The sequence below is a fragment of the Helobdella robusta genome (assembly GCF_000326865.2).
Source record: "Helobdella robusta unplaced genomic scaffold HELROscaffold_38, whole genome shotgun sequence".
Taxonomy (NCBI): Eukaryota; Metazoa; Annelida; class Clitellata; order Rhynchobdellida; family Glossiphoniidae; genus Helobdella; species Helobdella robusta.
In genome coordinates this window covers 782,890-804,051 of record NW_008704829.1, presented here as the reverse complement: position 1 = coordinate 804,051, position 21,162 = coordinate 782,890, and the positions used below count along the sequence as shown (strand labels likewise).

The window sequence follows — 21,162 nt, the reverse complement described above, 5'->3', positions numbered from 1 at the left end:
ATGTTAATACTGGTTATTCTACTAATACTAATGCAAATACTTATATAACTTTACTATTTTCGCAATTTCAATTGACTGTGCTACTTCTTTTAATCATATCCATAGGCCGGTGAATCCAGAAAACTTGATGGGCAGCAAGGTGGAGCTTGATGGGGGTGTCAAAAAATTTAGAAATTATAAAAAAATCGCCAGTTACTGCTAGTACTACTATTTTAAGCTATTACTTAAATTACTACATTCGTGAAGTTCTTGTGTTACTTGGTGAATATCGCCACATTTCAACTACTATAAATTGTTAAAGATCGGGTTTTGTGGAGGTCGATGGTCGCCAATGTCATTAATGGATGAGGCACGGGAAAGAAGAACTTAAATTAGTGTTACTAAAACATTCATAAGATTGGTCTCCCAGCTTTTTGCGAAATAAAATTTTCTTCTCCTTCTATTTAGTAATATTTTTATGACTTTAAATCTTTCAATAAGTTGCTACTACTTTTTCTAATAGACTTTTGCTACAGTTACTGCTAATTAAACAACTGAAACCAAACTCCGAAATTAACGAGAAACAGTCAGTATTAAATTTGTTTACTTGAATTTGCTCCTAGAAATAGTCAAAAAGTTATTTATAATTGATGAAAAACTCTTCCTACATCTGGATAAGAACAATATCTGACTACTTTCATACAATAACCTGTAAAAATTTCATTTAAAATCAATACCTCGTATGAATATAGCATGCGTATGAATGTAATACACGTGTAATTACATTAAAGAACGTTCAATGACATTAAAAACATGTAGTTTACGTTTATGTATGCAAGGTAATGCGATGAAATGACATTAAAATGACATTAAAAGCCTGTTGTTTACAATGATATGTTGAAATACCACAGAACAACTAAGCCAGGAAAAAAAGAAACTATGCAACCGAAATGGAATAAAACCAAGTCTTATAGTTTAAAATGCATAGACAACATCTACGTCACAACTGGTTACCAAAAATAAATAATTTATAAATCATTGCGAAGAAACTTTTGAAAAAAAAATTGAAAAAAGTCTTCTGTAGACAGATATTGTAATATGCTAAAAGAACTTCAAATGTTCACGATTTTTGATGCAATATGCCCCGATCCCAGCTGCAATTATCATGGATAGAGCATACCGTGAAGAACACACCCAACAAAAACCAAAAACACCAGAAAGGTCACAACATCCCTGTTCCCTTTCCGTAAGAATTTGTCGTCGTCGTCGTCGGGCTTCTTCCTCCTTGCTGAGGTTCTTTCTTCTCTCCTCTTCACTTTCACGATCAGCTGCAAGTATTTCTTGTACAGCTACGATATCAGTTTCCTCTTCCAGTATCTGCCTCAACCTACCTGGCATACTGTCTAGTTTCAATTTCTCTATAGCGACTGGTTTGAGACCTAATAGCAATGGCGATACAATAATATTTCTCCAATCTGCCAGGAAATTATCTTTGGATGGCTCGAGGTAGAGGGCCCAGTATTTGTTCTCAGCCATCGGTTCGGTGCTGTGTGGTAACTGAAGTTCTTTCTGTTATATGAATTGATTGAATGCTATTTTTGAGAATTTTATCGTTGTTATAAAATTCAGTCTAAACCGTCAGAAAAATTAATATATTTAATTTATATTGATTTCTTAATTGTTTTTTTTTCAAGATATCAGCAAACGACAGATACATAACGTTAAATAACGCGCCACACACACATTGCATGTGATATGCGGGGATATCTTTGCTTCCGAATCCCGTTTTGCACCAGCAGGGCCGGGAGTTATAAACATTACACCACCCAATTTATCACTACATCATTAAAAAATTCAGACAATATAATCCTGATTTTATTGGAATGGATGACTCTTACGAAATTAATTTCAAAGATAACCCAATTTATATCGATCTAAAAAGTAAAAAATCACCTTTTTTTAGCAACGTAGCAAAGTCAGAAACAGTTTCTACTAAACTCACAAATGATTTGACAAAAACTTTAAAGTGTTTTCTAAGAAAAATTATTTTTTTCTTAATAAAAAGAAAGTTTTTATTAAAACTAGATTAATTTTTAGGGTAAAAATATTAAAATTAGCACGAAATTGAAAGGAAAGTTGAACGAAATGTTATTTAGACTGTGTAGTTAATAATTAAATATATATTCCCACATGCACACACAAATTTATATAACGTATAAAACCAAACTAAACACATTGTACACCTGTAGGTGTTTGTTTGTGTGTGTGTGTGTTGTGTGTGTGTGTGGTGTGTGTGATGTGTGTACATGTTCATTTTTTATTATGTTTGAAACAGTGATTTTGTTCTTAACTACTGGCTGCCATTAAACATAAAGGATGGATGTCTGAAAAGTTGAAATTTTTGGCTGAAAATTTTGCCATAAGCTTTAAGAAAAACCAAAGGCAAAGCTATATAAGCTATCTGCAATTATAGACTGTAATAATGTGACGTTAACTTGAACTACCAACTACTAACTTCTAAAGACTGACAATGATCAAAATGTATTAAAATAGTTTGGCTTCAAATCCAAAAAACTTCAAATTGATAACAATCGTAAGATAACAAAAAATGTGTGTGTGTTTGTCTATCTCTGTGTGTGTGTGTCGTCTATGTGTGGCGTGTGTGTTTGTCTGTGTGTCTGTCTTTGAGATTGTAGATTAATACCTCAATAAGTTATGTGAGAAAACATGGTGGTGGCTCATAAAAAAAATCATAAAGTAGTTATTTTTATTTTTGGTTTTCAAATTATTTTTTTTTATTAATTTCAACAATTCTTCATCTCACAATTTGTTAACTATTTTGAATTTAGTACCGGAATCGCGATAGATGAGATAAGCTCTGCATTTGAACCAGGCTCCCGCCTACTAGTTCAATGAAAAAAAAGCTCTAAAATCACCAAATACTTAACCAACTTGACCATTCTTTAACAGATTTTATAAATATAAGACAAAAAACATTAAACAGTCTAAAGCTTTATTTAAACAACTAGACAAGCCAGACAATCTCGATAACATAAGTTCGGTGGGAACCTTTAAAATGCAACCAGATTTAAGAAATGCTTGCAATAACATTTCTTAACTTAAAATTGTTGCCAGAATGTTATCATTGAGAAAATCCACACCTATAATACTACACTCCTGGCCACTACTATAACACTACAGTCACTACCGCCACTAATACTACTGCTGCTACCACCATCACCACCACCACTACTACTACTATCACTACTACTACTATCACTACTACTACTACTACTACTACTAGTACTACTACTACTGCTGCTACTACTACTGCTGCTACTGCTACTACTACTACTATTTTACTACTACTACTACTACTACCACCACCACTACTACTACTACGACTACTGCTTACATAATACTACACTACACTAATAGTAGTACTGCTATTACTACTACTACCTAGTTGTAAAAGTAGTACTAATAGTAGTACTGCTATTACTACTACTACCTAGTTGTAAAAGTTAACAACAATATTTAATATGCAAAATGTCAATGAAATTGCTTGTAAAGCTGTAAATAAGTTAGTAAAGTCCAGAGAAAAAAACCAGGTTCTGGTAAAAAAAGTTAAATTAAAACAATGATTAATTGATTTAATAAAAATAGGTGATAAAATATAAAGTCACAAAATAGTAAAAGTCACAAAATAGTAAAACTATCAAGATAGTAGAAGTATCAAGATAGTAGAAGTATCAAGATAGTAGAAGTATCAAGATATACATCGGCAACTGTTAACCAGGGTTAAGGCCTTTTGAATCGTCGTCGTCTGCAGTATCGTTATTGTTAAGATTTGTCGTCTCGTTACTAGTTGGTGGCTCCCTACTCAGTAAATTAGAACCATAATTCTCATAAGCAGCATAACTAAGAAAAGAAACCATCCCGATAAAAGCAGTGGCGTAAAAAACACAGGCAAACGCAAATAAATTAGGATTGTTAGTTCGTAGCCAATTTATTTTTGTAAAACATTTCCCTGTAATCCTATTATTGAAGAAAGTTGCAGTAACACGCGACCACAATGAAGCCCTCGCTTCGACTGCTTGTACCGCCGGCTCTGGCAGCAATTCTTCACGAATAATTTCATCTTCATTATTAATTACGTTTCTATCTCTTTCCGGTCTTACATCTTCATTCTTCTGAACAGTATCGTTAGAGGCATCGGAAGCATCGAGTCTATTGACTTTTTCTTTGTCGCTGTCGTAATCACCGTCGTCGTTAAAGTTTCTTCCTCCTTTTGGAGAAGCAGCAGCAGCAGCGGCACCAGTGGGTTCATTCTTGCCATCAATTTCATCATCGTCACCTTTATTTTCTTCCTTTTTATCACCTCCATCCTTAATATTATCATCGTCATTATCATCTTGTTTAGGTTTGTTTTCATTACCATCATCGTCGGCGTCACTTTTTTTGTCATCGGGAGGACGGTGTACATCAACTTCTACTTCGAAAGTAGAGCCAAAGGAAGATGAAGAAGAATGGTACTGCTGCTGCTGTGGCTGCTGCTGTGGCTGCTCCAGTAGCTCCTGTTCTTCCTGCTCCTGTGGGGCCTGGTTATTTAATAAATACATTTCTATGTCTTCCTCATCATCGCTCGCTTCAATACTGCATCTTTTAGGTTTTTGCGATTTTTTTTTTCGGAATGGCATTTGTTTTTTTGCGTCTGTCCTTTTCTGAACTGGATTGTTTTTTGCGAGTGTATGAAGTGTATGTAGTAGCGACTGTTGCGGTTGCTGTAGTTGATGTGGTTGTTGTGAAGGTTTTTCTGTGAGATATAATTCTGTTAATGTATGCGAAAAAAATAAAAATTTTAAATTCTATCAGAGTTTATTAAAGAATAAATGTCTTGGATGCCAAAACATTTGTTGAATAAAGCAAGCTTTTTACCAAATTTTCAAAAAATTTCACAAATATTTTTATTAATTTTTTAAAAATCATTGTACTATTTCAAATTTGTCTAACCATTTCACTATAATAAGAAGAAAATGTTTTTTTTCTAAATTCACGATAATAACATGAAAATCTATTAGAAAAAACTTAGAAAATAACAATTTCACAGACATTACATTCAATTTTATGATCATTATTCAACGAAATTCTTTGAAAAATCAATAAAAATCATTACAATTCATATGAATTTTTGAAAAAAATCATTACACCTATTTACATTTCATTAATTTTTTATAAATTATCAGAATTGAATCATTAAATTTTATTAAATTTCTCCAAAAATAATAAAATTTTGACACAATCACCTTTAAACGATGAAGTATTTTAAAATAAACCCCAAAATACTTAACCAATGCAGTTGAAAACACTTAAAAAATTGACCACAAAACTTCAAAATTTTTCATTTAAAAGTTAAAAATTACAAAATGTCTGTCAAAAAATGTAAGTTTAACTCAACTACCGTTTCGTTTATGTAAAATACACAAATGCAATACAATTATACATCTGTACATTTGATTGTATAAAAAAAGTGATTATGTATTTGTATTATAAAACGAAAAACAATACCATACATAACTTTGTATAATTTTGTCACATGCTAAGAACGTATTTGCGTTGGGATAGTTGCAGAGTTGTTATTTTCAGAGTTCAAAACTTTTAATCGGCTCAAGTAATTCTTGAATATAACTCAACAACAACAACACAATCTAGGATGTCTTACAGTTTTGTGAGTTTTTTAATTTTAACTTCAAGAAATTAATATATACCCTTGAAGGCAGTGTCCCAGTAAGAAGTTTTTTGTGCGGGCTTGTGTTCTTTAAAAATTAAGTGGATGACAATTTCTTATTCCACAAAAGTTTCGTAATTTAAATATCGAGACTTTAATTTTATATTCAAATTCTGTCAAACATTGCTGGTTTTAACGCAAAGAATTTTTTTAATGTTGTATCTAACGTCTGAGAAGAAATACCTTCATTCTTTAACTAATTTTAATTTATTAAAATACTACCACTGACATGTTTACCACTACAACTCTTACCCCAAATTTCAAAGTTAATTTATTCATTTAAATAAGATGATCTCTAGTCGATGGGATGCTAAAAAATAACCTATACTAGTCTAGTTCATCAAGCTGAATAATACTAATTATTAATTATTATCTTTGCAATCCAGCACCAATTATAATTAACCGTTACGAATAGCGTTTTATTGTTGTTTTAATCACTTTTTTAATTACTCCGTTCTCGATAAAATTTTTTGTTATTTAATTTCAGTTTAATTTTTGACTCAAACTATAAAAACTCTTTATATTTTGTTAGTTTAAAAAGATAGTCATAATACTTAAGAAGGATTTTAATTCAAACACAATTTTGTTATAAAATTTATTTTCATGATTTTAAAAACCGAAAAATACACAGCATAAATAATGCCGTAAAAATGTTTAATAAAATCCAAACATTATGACATTTACTGCAAAACCATTCTAGAATTATGGAAGTAAGCATACAACATAGGACACATGTTAAATAAAATTGTGTGGTCTCACACGTATGCAAGATTTAAGAAGCTACATACTGCATCAACAAGATGCACGAGCTCTCTATATTTAGGTCTCTATCCCAATAATAAAAATAGGGTTTTTATTTATGGTAGCATAGAAAGAATGACCACATCAATTTCGACAATGTACTTTTTAAAAATTACCTCACCAATTTTAATGAAATACTTTTCTTAAATATTTTTCACCATGGACAAGCATTCAAATAGAAGATAGGATAGGTGAATTGCTAAAGTTAAAAGAACGCTGACCAACAAAGAAACCGTATGTAAAAAATCCGGCGCTAAGACATACTGTGATAGTTCCAGCAAGCAATGGATAAAATAATGGGCTTTTGTAGGAAGAGTCAGAAGACTGAATATTTTGCGGAGTTATAGGTTGAATACTTTGGGAGCAGACGATTTGATTATTACAGCAAGGTCTGCGGGTGTTATGAATGAGAGGTATCATATAATTGTTTTTACCTAAATAGTGTCTCAATGAAACAATATCGTAATCTGAATCCCTGATTTCATTTGGCGGTGCTGGTTTTCTTGCTGCTACTGCTGGTTCTCTTGCTACTACTTTTGGTTCATTTGGTGCTAGTGCTGGTTCTCTTGCTGCTACTTTTGGTTCTCTTGTGGTTACCGCTGCTTCTCTTGCTGCTACTTTTGGTTTTCTTACTACCGTGATTGGTTCTCTTGCTGCTACTGCTGGTTCCCTTGCTGCCAATGCAGGTTCTTCTGTTGCTACTTTTGGTTCTTTAGCTGCTACCGTTGGTTTTTTTGCTACTACTCCTTGTTCTTTTGCTGCACCTGCCGCTTTTCTTGCTGCTTCTGCTGGTTCTCTTAATGAAAGAAATAATATTAAATCACTTGGTGCTAAATCGCTTCTTGGTACAACAGATTCTTCATGTTGTTGTAGTACATCTCTTGATTCGGAATCCTTTCTACATAGTTTCAGATCTCTTTCTTCTTGCACCTCTTTATAAATGAGTTCATTTTTTGACATTGCTGGCGTTTTTCGTAATTTTGTTTTTTGTGGTTTTTCTAATTCTTTTGGCGCCTGACCGGCTGCTCTAGGCGAACCTTCGCCAACTTCGGATTCGTTACTATCTTGTGAACTCTTTGCGTCTTGGAAATGTTCATCACTTCCTTCGTCATCCTCTTCGTCATCATCCGAGAGTGGCCTGCTGCTGCTCTGGTTGTCTTCTTCACTGCTACATTCATCATTAGCAGTCGAAGAATGTGCAGTAGTCTTATAGCTAGCTCCCATTATTGTGTCTGTAGTTGTGGTGATTGTTGTAGCGGTTGTTAAAGCTGTAGTTGTAGCTGTAATTGTAGCTGTAGTTGTAGCTGTAGTTGTAGCTGTAGTTGTAGCTGTAGTTGTAGCTGTAGTTGTAGCTGTAGTTGTAGCAAAAGAGGGTTTACTTTTTTCACTCTTGTTGACTGTTAGACTGTCATTAAAACAGTGGATTAATATCAATTTTTTTTTAATATTTAAACAAGTGTTTAAATGTTGCATCTAAAATAAACATCATGCAGAAAAACTTTTTTTAAACATTACATATATACCTTATTTATATTTTGTTACATAACTAACACTTTTCTAACACTTCATAAAAAGATATTAGTGAATGAAACACAAAAAATAGTATATAGTAATGACAATATAGCGACAGTTCTGTTAGAATTTGAATTGGGAAAAATATTTTAAAATTTAATTTATAATAAAATTTAAGGGGAAAAAACTCAAACCCTTTTAGGCAAACTTTACTTTAAAATAATTTCCAATAGAAATACTTAAAGACTTTATCGATACACGAGTTTTAAAGGTATTTACGTTACAAACTAATCAAAATAAATTTATTTAAAGTCAATACGTAACTAGGAAATTTATTTCAAACTAATTTTAGATAAGCTTGGATAATTCAGAAGCAAAATAATATTATGTTATCTATGTATGCCACGTTACTGTAATACAAATATAAATTTTTATAACACACACACATACACACACACACTTACATACACACATAGGCACACACACACATAGGCACACACACACATAAACTTCTTTATTGTGGAATAGTTTAACAAATCTTAAATTCTCGTGGTTGGGATAGGCGAAAGATTTTATTTTTACAAATTTTAAATTATTATCTTCTGCTATTTGACAAATATTTTTTATAAACATTTAAAAGAAAAAAATTAAAGTTGAAAATCAAATTTATTAAATAATTCGTTATCTATAAAATTAACAACTCCAACTATTATACTCGTTAATTGGTTAATTGATTCTTTAATTAATTAACTAATTGAATAATTAATTGATTAAAAACAACGTGACAAATCGTTTGTTCATTCGTCTCCGTCCTAATAGACGATATCCACATTTCTCGTAATCAGATTTAGCAGCTAATATCATTGAGGATTTTAATTTAAGTAAATTAGATATTAATAGTAGCGTAGCAAATTTTTCAACTCGTTTATTTTATTTAAAATTAAAGAAATGGCACTTTCCTGTGGTTTTAATCACTGTCTCAATTACTTTTACCAAACCTTCGCTTCTTCATAAAAAGATTCTTCTCTCATTTCAGTTTAATTTTCCCCAAACTCAAAAACTTCTTTTATCTTGTTTGTTTAAATGTTTGTTTGTTAGTTCTATCGCTACAAAACTTGTTATTGAAACACAATTTTGTTATAAAATTTATTACTATAATGTTAAAAACCGTATAATGTTCAGGGTAAATAATGCTTCAAAAGTGTCCGATAAAAGCCAAATAATGAATAAAATTTTCTGTAAAACCATTCTAGAGTTATTAAAGTAAGCATACTACATAGGACACACGTTAAAAAAAATTGTGTGCTCTCACACGTATGCAGCATTTAAGAAGCTACACATCAGCAAGATGTATGAGCTCTCTACTTAGGTTAATCTCAATAACATAGGCGTTTGATAATTGCATAGAAAATATTACCACGTCAATTTTAACGAAGTGCTTTTTAAAAACGACCTAATCAATTTTGATAAATGGCCAAACATTGATAAAAGAGGTATTTAAATTGCTCTAGTTAAAGGAGCGTTGGCCAACGATAAAGCCAATTGCAAAAAACCCGGCGCATACTATAGCTCCACCAACAACTGGATTCAATAATGCGTTTCTATGGGAAGAGTCACGAGATTGGCTAGTTTGGCGATCAAGAGTATCCGTAACTTGGCGGTCTAAAGGTTGATTATTTTGGGGGACTAAAGGTTGAATATCATGTTGGTTCTGAGGTTGAATAACTTGTTGGTCTCGAGGTTGAATATCTTGTTGGTTCTGAGGTTGAATAATTTGTTGGTTCTGAGGTTGAATATCTTGTGGGTTTCGAGATTGAATAATTTGTTGGTTCTGAGGTTGAATAACTTGTTGGTTTTGAGGTTGAATATCTTGTTGGTTCTGAGGTTGAATAATTTGTTGGTTCTGAGGTTGAATAACTTGTTGGTGGTTCTGAGGTTGAATAACTTGTTGGTTCTGAGGTTGAATATCTTGGTGGTTCTGAGGTTGAATAACTTGTTGGTTCTGAGGTTGAATATTTTGTTGGTTTCGAGGTTGAGCATTTCGTGGGCTTAAAGGTTGAACATTTTGTGGGTGAACATTTTGATTATTACGGAGAGGCCTGCGGATGTTACGACTTTGAACTCCATAAAGACGTTCTCGGGGTCTGGGTTTAAAAGTCAGCAAATAATTGTTAGGATCTACATTATGTCTCCATAAAATTGCTTCGTAATTAGGTTCCCTAAAATCCGCTGGAGGTAACATTGCATTGTATTCATCGCCACGTGCCACTTCTTGTTCCAGTCCTGCATGTTGCTCTGCTTCTCTTTCTGCTTCTCTTTCTGGTTCTAATTTAAGGATAACTTCTAATGGTGGTAGTCGTCGTTCTCGTTCTCTTGCTGCTACTGCTAGTTCTCTTGCTGCTACTGCTGCTTCTTTTGCTGCTACTGCTGCTTCTCTTGCTGCTACTCTTGGTTCTCTTGCTGCTACTGCTGGTTCTCTTGCTGCTACTGCTGGTTTTCTTGCTGCAACTGCTGGTTCTCTTGCTGCTACTGCTGGTTCTCTTGCTGCTACTGCTGGTTCCCTTGCAGCTACTGCTGCTTCTCCTGCTGCTACTGCTGGTTTTTTTGCTTCTTCTGCTGGTTCTCTCGCTGCTACTGGTAAATCTCTTGGTACTGATAGGCTTCTTGGTACAACAGATTCATCTTCTTTTTGTAGCATTTTTTTTGGTTCCGAATTTCTTCTACCTTGGTTCAGACATTTACATTGGCTATGATCGACTTTTTCTTTTGACATTGCTGATTCTTTTTGTGATTTTGTTTTTTGTAGCTTTTCTAAATCTGTTGGCGCTTGACCGGCTCCTCTAGGCAAACCTTCGCCAACTTCGGAATCGTTACTATCGGATGCACTCTTTGCGTCTTGGAAATTTTCATCACTTCCTTCGTCCTCTCTCTCGTCATCAGCCGAGAGTGGCCTGCTGCTGCTGTGGTTCTCTTCTTCACTGCTGCTGCTACATTCATCATTATCAGTTGAAGAAAGGGTAGGAACCTTATAACCAGCTGCCATTATTGTGTCTGTAGCGATAGTTGTTGTGGTAGTTGTAGCTGTAGTTGTAGCTGTAGTTGTAGTGGTAGTTGTAGCTTTTTTTTCACTCTGTTTGACTGTTGGAATGTCGTCAAAACTGTAGTTTATTATCAAATTTATTTTTTCAAATATCTGAATAAATGTAGCATCATTTCACAACAAAACTGGTTTAGAACGTTACTAATATGTTTATACTTTGTTACATAACTATAATAAAAAATTCATAAAACAAAATAAGTGAATAAAACATGACAAATAGTATACAGGAAAAATATAATCTAGCGATATTTCTGTCAAGCATTTGAATTTATTACATTTAAAAAATTTTTACAAAATAATTGTTAATAAATTTGAAATTAAAAGAAAAATAAGCTCAAACCGTTATGTAAATTTCCTTTGAAATAATTTCCAGTGAAAATATGTAAAGAACTGTCACTACGTGAATTTAAAAATTTTTTAGGTTAAAAGAAGACAAAATAAATTTATTTAAAATTAATACGTTACTAAATAGTTATTAACACGTGAATATATTTTTAAATAATTTTATAAAAGCTTGGACAGTTCAAAAGCCGAGAATATATTAGTTTAGGCTAAGTGTGCCCGCTTAACTGTAATAGATATAAAATTAACCTATAATTAGATACACATATAAAATTATGATTCACACCACACACACACACACGCACACACGCACGCGCACACACACACACATATACATACATACACAAACACATACAAGCACACACATACATATTCTGTATATGTTATATATGGTTTATACTAACCCCTATGAACATACATATAAGTAGGATTGGCAAGTGGTGAAATTAAGACGACGAATACTACCATAACGCTATATCAAATGTATCGATATTGTCTCGAAAACTACTACACATATTTTCTATGATGATTGATGAAATGAAAACTCGACAATGATACATGTTTTTGACACACAATGTAATGCAGTTAAACCATTGTTGCCAATGCCGATTTAAAAAACAGGTAGGTACACATAAACATGGAAAAAATTGTATATTATGCCGATCCAATATTTTCGGACAACACAGTATACATTCAATAAGATTTAAAGATAAACCCGACTTAGAGGCATATGGCTTGTAGATAAATAACTTTTGAGAAGTAAAATCAATTTATATAAAAAGAATTGTTTGGATTACTATAAAAAGCAATAAAAAACAAAATTGCTTGTTCCAAAATAAGAAAAAATGTTTTCTGCTTGTTGATTACTCCTGTCTTTTGAATTCTTCGTTAACTTTTTTATTATTGCTATATGTTCTGGAACGTTAAAAGATCAGTGTGGGTTCTTAGACGGGTTCCTATGCAAGTTCACTAATCCATCTTGTTACTGGACGTGCAATCAAAGCGATAACAATGAGTAGAAGTAAAAATAATAATAAGCTCGCGAATGTTTTATTTTCCATATACGAGCAATAAAGATCCGCATTAGCTCTGCTCCTACTCCTTAACCTAGCCTCATTTCCATAATTATACGCTCCCATTTGTACGGCCGGATCAAACTGAACCGCCGGATCTAATTGTACCGCTGGTTCTAACTGGGCTGCCGGGATTACTAAAGCTGCAGGATTAAGTTCAGCTAGTTCTATAGACTCTCCAGGAATATTTCCCGATCCTGAAAAATTTTCCTTGGCCGATCCGCGCAAGCTTCCGCTGGCTCTTTGAGGAAAAATTTGCTGCTTTGTAGAAGGCTGAACGGACGCGCTGTCGTCATCTTTTTTGTCGTCCGGTTTGTTTTTGTGGTCGTCGCCGGCGAGTAGCTTCAACTGCTTCAGGGGGATGTATTCGTCACGGTGCCTCATCTTCACAACTTGCGATTCTTCCGCGATGAGACCTGGTGCTGTTTTTTCATATCAACGAATTAGCTGGTGAGAATTTTATTTTTGTTAAATGTTTCTACAGTTATTAATCTGACTTCTATTAATTTTTATTTTCTTTACAATAAAATAATCATTAATTTTTTAGTTCAAATATTTCAATTTTCTTATATCAGGCATAATGGTGGTTTCAGGAATTATTATTACCATAAATATATCATAAGCCCGGAGCTAATGACAACATCCTTATTTCAAATGAATTTAATGAAAATTCTCCATCTTTTAAAAAATATTTGCCTTGAAAAAATACACATTATTGTTTTATTTAATATTATATTTGATTATATTTAATGAGAATTTTTATCGTTAAACATTTGTAAAGAACCGTAATCTAAAAATAACCTAGGATTATGCCGAATGGAATGAGCAAAGCAAATTAAGGCAGCGAGTATTAATAACAGTAAAAGTTGTAATTCAAAAGTTTCTTCAATTAAATTTTTTTTAATTTAAAGTTTAAAAATTTTTTTAAAAGTTTGTTTTCATAAAAATAGTTTAAATATACTTTTAAATAAATTTTAAAACCAAATAAGTCAGTTCAAAATTCGAGATTGATTATAAACCAGCTATGTGTTCATAAAATCGGCGGTTCGTTTTTTTTCTATTTTTTGGCACTTTGTATATGTGAGTAAATTTTTGGTCTGTGTATGTGTATGTGTGTGTGTTTATAATTGTCTGTATAATTAAGGTATGTTTGTATATGTATATGCTGGTGTGTGTTGTTTGTGTACATTGTGTATTTGTGTACAATGTACATTTTAGAAATTTAAAAAAATTTCCAATGGTAATGAATGAGCGAATTTTTTGGTTAAAAACTGTGCATATATATATGTATCACACTCAATGTTGTATGATCTGTAGTATTTTTTTTTCGTTTTAACGTGAAATAAGCAAATAAAAACCGCCATAATTAGTACTAAACTCTACTGCCATTCATTACTACAAAGTATTATTACTCAATGATAAACTCAATGATGTAGCCAGAAATTTGCTATTATTTACTATAAACTCAATTTGTATGTCAAAATTTTTACAAAATTCATACTCTAGAGATTTTGTTCATTTGTGTTTTAACTCTAGCGAAAATTTGACATTGTGGGGCACATCAGCCTTGATGCGCCCCACAATGGTCCGTCTTGCTTGCAACTCTGTTTTTACCGTTACCTAAATCAAGCTTTCAAACAAAAAAGTAGATTTTGCGTTGCTCTGCAATTCTCACAATAAGAAAAAGAGGATTTGATCATAAAAATTAAGCTAATTAACTATCGGTTATATTCTGAATAATTTTTTACGGTCCTATTACTCGGTTAGCAGAAATTGAAATAGTAGAAATCCATTTCAATAAACATATCTGTGACACTCAATAAAAATCAATTTTTTGTTAAAAGCGATGTTTTATTTTGAAAAAGATTATTAGTTTGTTAATAAAAAATACAAGTAGTTAATACGTAAATCCAAGAAATACATACAAAAAACTGTAATGCAAGTATAAAGCTTCACTAAGATGCATTAACAGCAGGCTGATTAATTTTTCTGTTAGGTTATCGTTCATTTTCAAATTAAAATCAATAAATAATCGAAAAAAGAATCTAAAAAAACCTAAACGATTACAAAAATGACATGGTTATCTTAATAAACTAAAAAATAAGTTAAATGTTAAGAGAGAATTAAGAATCGATTAAAAACCACCCAAATGAAAAATTCAAAATATTCACGGCCTACTGAGAACCCTGTATACAGCGTACAGCCCGCTAGCAACAGCCAGCCCTATTGCCATAGTTGCAAACCCAAAAGCGAGTCTGTAATGCATCGTTTCCAATTTTATGGATAAACTTAATTGTGATTTATTTTCTTCTTCCTCAAGATCAGTTTCTAGACTCTCATCTGGCGAAACTTCAGTAGAATCGGGAATGTCGTTACGGAATTTATCCTCGTTCGGTGGAGCAGCTGACGATGTGTTTGGTATTCTGGATAATGGGTTAGCAACGGCTTCTTCATTTGATTTTTTACAAACATTTTTACCGGTTTCTTGTTGGTCTCCATTTTTTAGCAACAAAGTCTTTTCCGTTGGGCATTTCTTTTTATCTTTTTCTTTGTGACAAGGATTAGAAAAAGAAGTAGCAGCTGTAGTAGCGGTAGTAGTAGCTGTAGTAGCTGCAAAAGCGGGTGTAGCAGAAGCTGGAACATTTGCTTTGTTGTCATTTTTTTTAGAGTGGGAGCTTGAGTTTCGAGAGGCCATTTGTAGGATTGTGTGACCAAAATGCTGATACGGGGAATATTCTTTTTGTTAATTGTCAAAAATAATTATTTAAAATTGTTTATTCGAATGTTTTTTTCAAATAAATATGAGAAAAACTTTATAATTTTACAATTCTAAAGTGTGAAAAATTCGAAATTTTAAAATTAAAAATCATTAGAGCAGGGGTGGGCAAACTGAAAAAAAAGCAGCGGTCCGCGAGGCCTTGTTCGCAAAAGAAAGGGTCGTCAGCCAGACAGTATGACCAAAAAAAGGAACCACAAATTTAAAAAAAAAATTCTCTCCCGAGTCGATTAAATTTGCTATTTAAGTACATTTGCGGCCCTCCAGAGGTAAAATAGTTCTCAATGCGGCCCTCGCAGCAAAAAGTTGGCCCACACCTTGTATTAGAGTACCTAATTTGTGAAAATTATATTTGAAAATAAATTAAAAGAGATATGAGTTTTGAAAAGACGACACAAAAATATAAAATATTTTGTATAATAAATAAATAAAATGACAAATGGTTGAATAAATTAGCTACAAATAAAAAAAAACCGACTTTTAGGAAAATTATTCTTGAAAAATACCTTTTAGTGCAATAAAGATATACTAAAATTGTTAAAAAGTTAAATTATTTGAATTAAAAACGTATTTATTTATTAAGTAAAATATTTTTTGAAAAATATAAAAAGTTTTTTCACTAAATTTTGTCACGTTGAGTTAAAAAACCAGCACAAAATTCAAAAACTGCAAAACAAAATCACTTCTCCTTCAGCCTTTACCAAAGATACAACCTACACAAGAATTGTATGACAAATTGTATAAATGGCATACAAAACAATAATTTGTGTTAGTTGAAGTAAGTAGTATTAGTAGTATTATATTAGTAGTAGTAATAGGAGAAAAAGTAGTAGTAGTAGTAATAGTTGTAATAGTAATAGTAGTAGCAGTAGCAGTAGTAGTCGTAGTTGTAGTGGTATTAGTAGTAGTAATAGGAGTAATAAAATTAATAGCAGATCTTTTTAAATAATATTTAGAGTTAATATAACAATTTTTTGTATAATTATAGAAATTAATATAACCGGTAGGCTGTCAGTCAAGTGCAATTCAATTCTAAACTGTACTGTAATTGTACTTCTGAAATCTTTTTGTGTTCAAACCCAGTAACCAGAAGACCGTCGCCAAGCATCTTCACCATTGCACCATCGCTTGCTTTTGTTTCTACTATTACAATTCCTGGTACTGCTACTGATCTTATTGTTTCAAATATTCACATTCTTACTTCTATAAGAATTTTTACCAGTAAGATTTTTTTTGTTTGAAGTAACGAAAACACGTTTGACATAGGTTTTTTTTGACACAATATTCGTTTTTAACAAAAAATTAGCGAAATAAAATTAATGAATTAATGATATGAATGAAATTTTCAAGACTCTGGAAAAGTTTTGGTTTTAAAATCGAAACCGTTATAATGGAAATAAAAAAAAGTTCATTTTGGTTTCAGAAAATCGCTCACAAATAATGTTTAAAGATTGGAAATTTTTTCTTATTCTTATTTGCCGAAAAGCTCTCTAAGATCATCAACACTAAAAAACCGACCACCCATCATACAAGTCAATGCTAATCCAACAAAACTTTGATTAAAATTTCATGAATTAAAAAAGAGTACAGCGTTAAATACGGTTAATTAATAAATTCCATCTTGCATAAAAACAGTTTTCCGTGATTATCACAACACATGATCAAGGTTTAAAGTAGCTAAATTTGAACCATTTTCCAAACAAATACCAAGTAAAACACATCAATCAAAATACAAAGTCCAATTATGTTTCGACCTTTGCTAAAAAACTTAACGAAAGCAGCCGTTAAACAGTTACTACACTGAATAGTCTTTATACACTCTACCTCTTTTATCTTTCAAAGGAACGCATATAAAATTTCTTAAACTTTTTTGCTCTGCTGTTTTTTTCCACGGATCAGACCCCCCGTTGTCTCAAATCGGCCCTTGGCATCTTCAATAATGTTGTCGGGATGAGATGGAATTTTGTGAGCAGGGTTGGCAAAAGAGTTTGCAGCAGTTCCGTCATTGCGATTCACAAAATAAGTTGCGGCAGTTTCATGGATGGAGTAGTTGGGACTTTTGAAATAGGTTCTAGCAGTTCCATGTTCGTCGGATTGCACGTGAAGAGTTAAGTGAGTCCCACTAATGGGATTTTTAGGAAAAGTTGCAGGGATTTCATATTCAAGACCAGCAGAAGGAAGAGGAGATGTTCTGTTGTTAGGATTGGAGAAAAAAGTCGTAGAATTGGTGGTGGTGGTTGTAGTAGTAGAAGTGGCTTCAGTCTCTTCTGAAATATTTATGAGTGGCTCGTCATCGTCGCCGCTTCCATGCAGGGCACCATTCTCTTCGTAGAGCATTTTTCGTTCGAATGATAATGTAGACAGCCTGTAATGAGATATTGAGATTTTATATTCAAATAAATGTTTACTTCAAGGACCAATGGAACGATTAAAAATTCCATCTTTCAAATATTAACATACATTTTTAAATTTATTCATTTATATCAAAACAAATTCATTGTTTTAGTAATTAACCATTATTCTAAAATTTACATTTGTATAAAAAATAAAAATTAGTTACTCAACAAATTATTTTATTTTCAAATTTATTTTACGAAAGAAACCAAAAAATATACCTTTCACGATTTAAAAACCGTACGTCAGGAAATCAGGTTTAGTAAAACAACGTGGTGACTTTTAAAAGCTAGAAACTCTAAATTAAACCCTTAATAAAATTATTCTTTTAATTTTTTAATAAATAATTTAAGAAATTTGTTTCACGCGATTTTTGAAATTAACTTGAAAACAAATTTCGTGACAAAATATTTCGACCAGTTAGAAATAACAACAAACCTTAGCTGGCAAAAATTTGTATATAAAAGTTATATATCATATAATATACATGTATAATTTTATAGATAAAATAAACACACACATACACACCCACATACACACACAGACACACACACATACAATCACGCACACATATAGCCCAAACCTTACAAGTAACATTCAAATCCTGTCTTAGTAAAAAAAGAGGAGTAAAAATGGTCCTTTAAAATATTATGAAATTCGTCTTTGTTTAACATATTAACAATCAAACAGTTGAATATTTATCTGTCTTTGATATTCATGTTTCAATTAATCAATCCATCCATACTGCCGTCTATATTTCTAATGTGTTTTCATTTAAGATCGAACACTCGCCACACCTTACCTATTAGGCTAGTTACCTTATTTTTAAGCTTAGATTGGGACTTATACGTTGGTTAAGACTAATTAACTCATCACTTATTATTTTCGGAAGAGCGTTGAAACGATTTACTTTAAATTATAAACCACCGTGACCACCTTGATTATAAATTACGAGACAACAACAGCCACTGTAGTTATTTTTTTTAAATATGGTTATTCTATCCAAAGGCATTTTACATAAAATGCATGTCTTAATGAAATATGAGTAAAAAGCATTAAAGGACTCATATTCATATAAAACACACTTACACTAACAAAATACTACAAACGCATATTAATAAATAATATAAAATATATATATTAAAAATACATATAGTTGTCTTCCGTGAATAAAACTATTCGAATAATTTAGAAGATATGTATATACGTACGTATAAATGTGTCTACCTAAAAGTTGAAAAATCTACACTTCTTTCAAAAACACGAACAGTTGAATTTTATGATAAAACAGGCGTTCAATCAATGGTTGACAGTCGGAGAGCTTTTTCATGTACATTTTTGTATTTTTTCAAAATCTATTTTCACTGCAGGACTTTCCAGCAAAATGAAAGAAACAAATTTTCTGATTAGTTTAGAAAATTTTCTCGGTACGTTGTATTAGTCTTCGGTGAGTTGTTCCAATCATTCCAAACAAAAACAGGACAGACCCGAAATACAACCGTAAGTAGGATGACGATGAAAATCGTCAGAATGACAGAGAGGACAATAATAGCGATATCTTTCTTATTCAGCAGTCTGACGCAGCGTCTACAGGAGCACGAGCAGCGACAACATTCAGTCCTCTCACGTCTGAACATCGTTTCAGATTCTGGCTCATTTGGCAGTTGAGGAATGTTGTAATATCGATTGATCTCTTCTGATGCCGCTAGGGCATCCTCATCTACCAGCATCCGGCTGCATTCGTTGTCACTTAGTATAGCCGAGGAAGAACTTCCGGGCACATCATTTTGAGATCTAGTTCCCATTCTGTGGCCGGACGTGCCAGGTCTCATTCCATATCCAGACGTGCTAGCTGTCCCAGATACATCCCGTGACGCACCAAACGATCTTTCACTGTATTGACTCATTCGCTGTGACGACTCACCCATGTCGGGCTGGTTCCTCTGCTGCGTCCTGCCACTCAAATCATGATGGCTTCTCGGATAGATCCTTCTGCCCGGATCTAACTGTATTTTACACAGCGCATTCCTGCCTAAATGTAATGGACCACTAAGTAGGGAAGATTCACTCAAATCAAGGTGACCTCTACCTTGTGATGTCTCGCCTAATTCAGATTGATCTCTGGGTAGTAATTGCTGAGATTGAAATTTCGTAAACCTCTGAGGGTTGGTTGAGATCTGGTCGTCTGGGGAGAGTTCTTTGTAGTATGTGCTCGTCTCCTTACGATCGCCCTCCGCATTTCCACTGCTTCTCTTCATGTTCTTAATGAATTCAGTAGTTGCGGTAGACGTCGGGGCCGTGGCAGCTATGGTAGTGACATCAATTGGGAAGCTTGTTGGTGGCTTCACAGAACTACTGGCGGAAACTGCGATTGTTTCAACAGAAGTGGCAGCCGTTTCAGTAGTAGTGGTAGTTGCAACTGCGATGGTATTTGTAGGGGACGCAGAAGCGCTCGTGGTAGCGACAGCAGCTGTTTCGATGGACCGTAAAATAAAACTTTCTTGGTCTTCCTCCATGTCGAGTTCTCTCCCTATCAATTTAAGTAGAGAACGTTCTGTTAACAAAAGTATTAGCTAGAAACAACTTTGACATGAAGTTTACCTTAATTAAAATTAACAGAAGTTCATACATTACATGAAATGTTAGCAGCAATGATTTGAAAAATTTTATGAATTGGAATACTCTCAGAAACATTTCGAACATAATTCGTAAAATTTATATCACGCATAGAAGTTCATATAACCACCGAATGGTAATATATCACATCTAATGTACAAAAAATTTTAAATTAATTTCTTAAATTGTTATTTAAAAAAATAATAATGAATAATTCTTAATTATAAATAAAAGTTATAACAAGATTACATTTACAAGGGAATAATTATATCAAAATAGGATCTCACCTTCAGCTTTTTGCTTTCAAACTCGCAAAATTTTTTATCAAATGATATCCTGAAAACCTTTTGAAATATTGAAACACTGAAACAGGTGCTAATTTAAAATGGAACAAACTGAATGAATTTTAAAATTTAAATTTGTTTTAATCTCTTTAATGTAGATGCCTTTGTTCGTCTATTATATATAAAAAAATAATATCAGATATATGAATATATTCATTTATATATTGATATGCAGATATATGTTTAAGAAAATGTGTGTGTGTGTGTGTGTGTGTCTGTGTGTGTGTGTGTGTGTGTGTGTGTGTGCGTGTGTGTTAAATTACTTTAATCACATTGATACTATAATACAAAAGATAGTGCGTTTAGAAAAATATTAGCTTGGGATAGGCAATAACTTATTTTTTTCTGTCTGTATTTATATACAAAGTATTGGAAATATTAAATTAAAAAATTAATAATTCTGGCAGCAGCAGCAGCAGCAGCAGCAGTAGTAGTAG

General features: G+C 32.6%; 4 protein-coding genes across 4 annotated transcripts; all 4 read right to left on the bottom strand.

Annotated features, from left to right (window-relative positions):
- Positions 1–795: 795 nt before the first annotated feature.
- Positions 796–1,548, bottom strand: HELRODRAFT_192788 (hypothetical protein). The gene has a single exon (XM_009023885.1). It carries the CDS (start codon positions 1,513–1,515, stop codon positions 1,081–1,083), a length of 435 nt encoding a protein of 144 aa, XP_009022133.1. The 5' UTR covers positions 1,516–1,548; the 3' UTR covers positions 796–1,080.
- Positions 1,549–9,766: 8,218 nt separating this feature from the next.
- Positions 9,767–10,120, bottom strand: HELRODRAFT_83816 (hypothetical protein; the record flags this gene model as incomplete). Its single annotated transcript, XM_009023779.1, has 1 exon — positions 9,767–10,120. The coding sequence occupies one exon, from the start codon at positions 10,118–10,120 to the stop codon at positions 9,767–9,769; it is 354 nt and encodes a 117-aa protein (XP_009022027.1).
- A 2,358-nt stretch (positions 10,121–12,478) lies between these two features.
- Positions 12,479–15,290, bottom strand: HELRODRAFT_176536 (hypothetical protein; the record flags this gene model as incomplete). Its single annotated transcript, XM_009023884.1, has 2 exons — positions 12,479–13,017; positions 14,774–15,290. 2 exons carry the CDS (start codon positions 15,288–15,290, stop codon positions 12,479–12,481), a joined length of 1,056 nt encoding a protein of 351 aa, XP_009022132.1.
- A 3,962-nt stretch (positions 15,291–19,252) lies between these two features.
- On the bottom strand, positions 19,253–21,004 carry HELRODRAFT_192785 (hypothetical protein; the record flags this gene model as incomplete). The annotated part of the gene is made up of 4 exons (XM_009023883.1): positions 20,983–21,004; positions 20,717–20,960; positions 20,669–20,674; positions 19,253–20,338 (listed from the first exon to the last, which is right to left on the bottom strand). A coding segment is annotated over exon 4 (1,029 nt), but the record flags the coding sequence as incomplete, so codon positions are not given.
- Between the last annotated feature and the right edge of the window lie 158 nt (positions 21,005–21,162).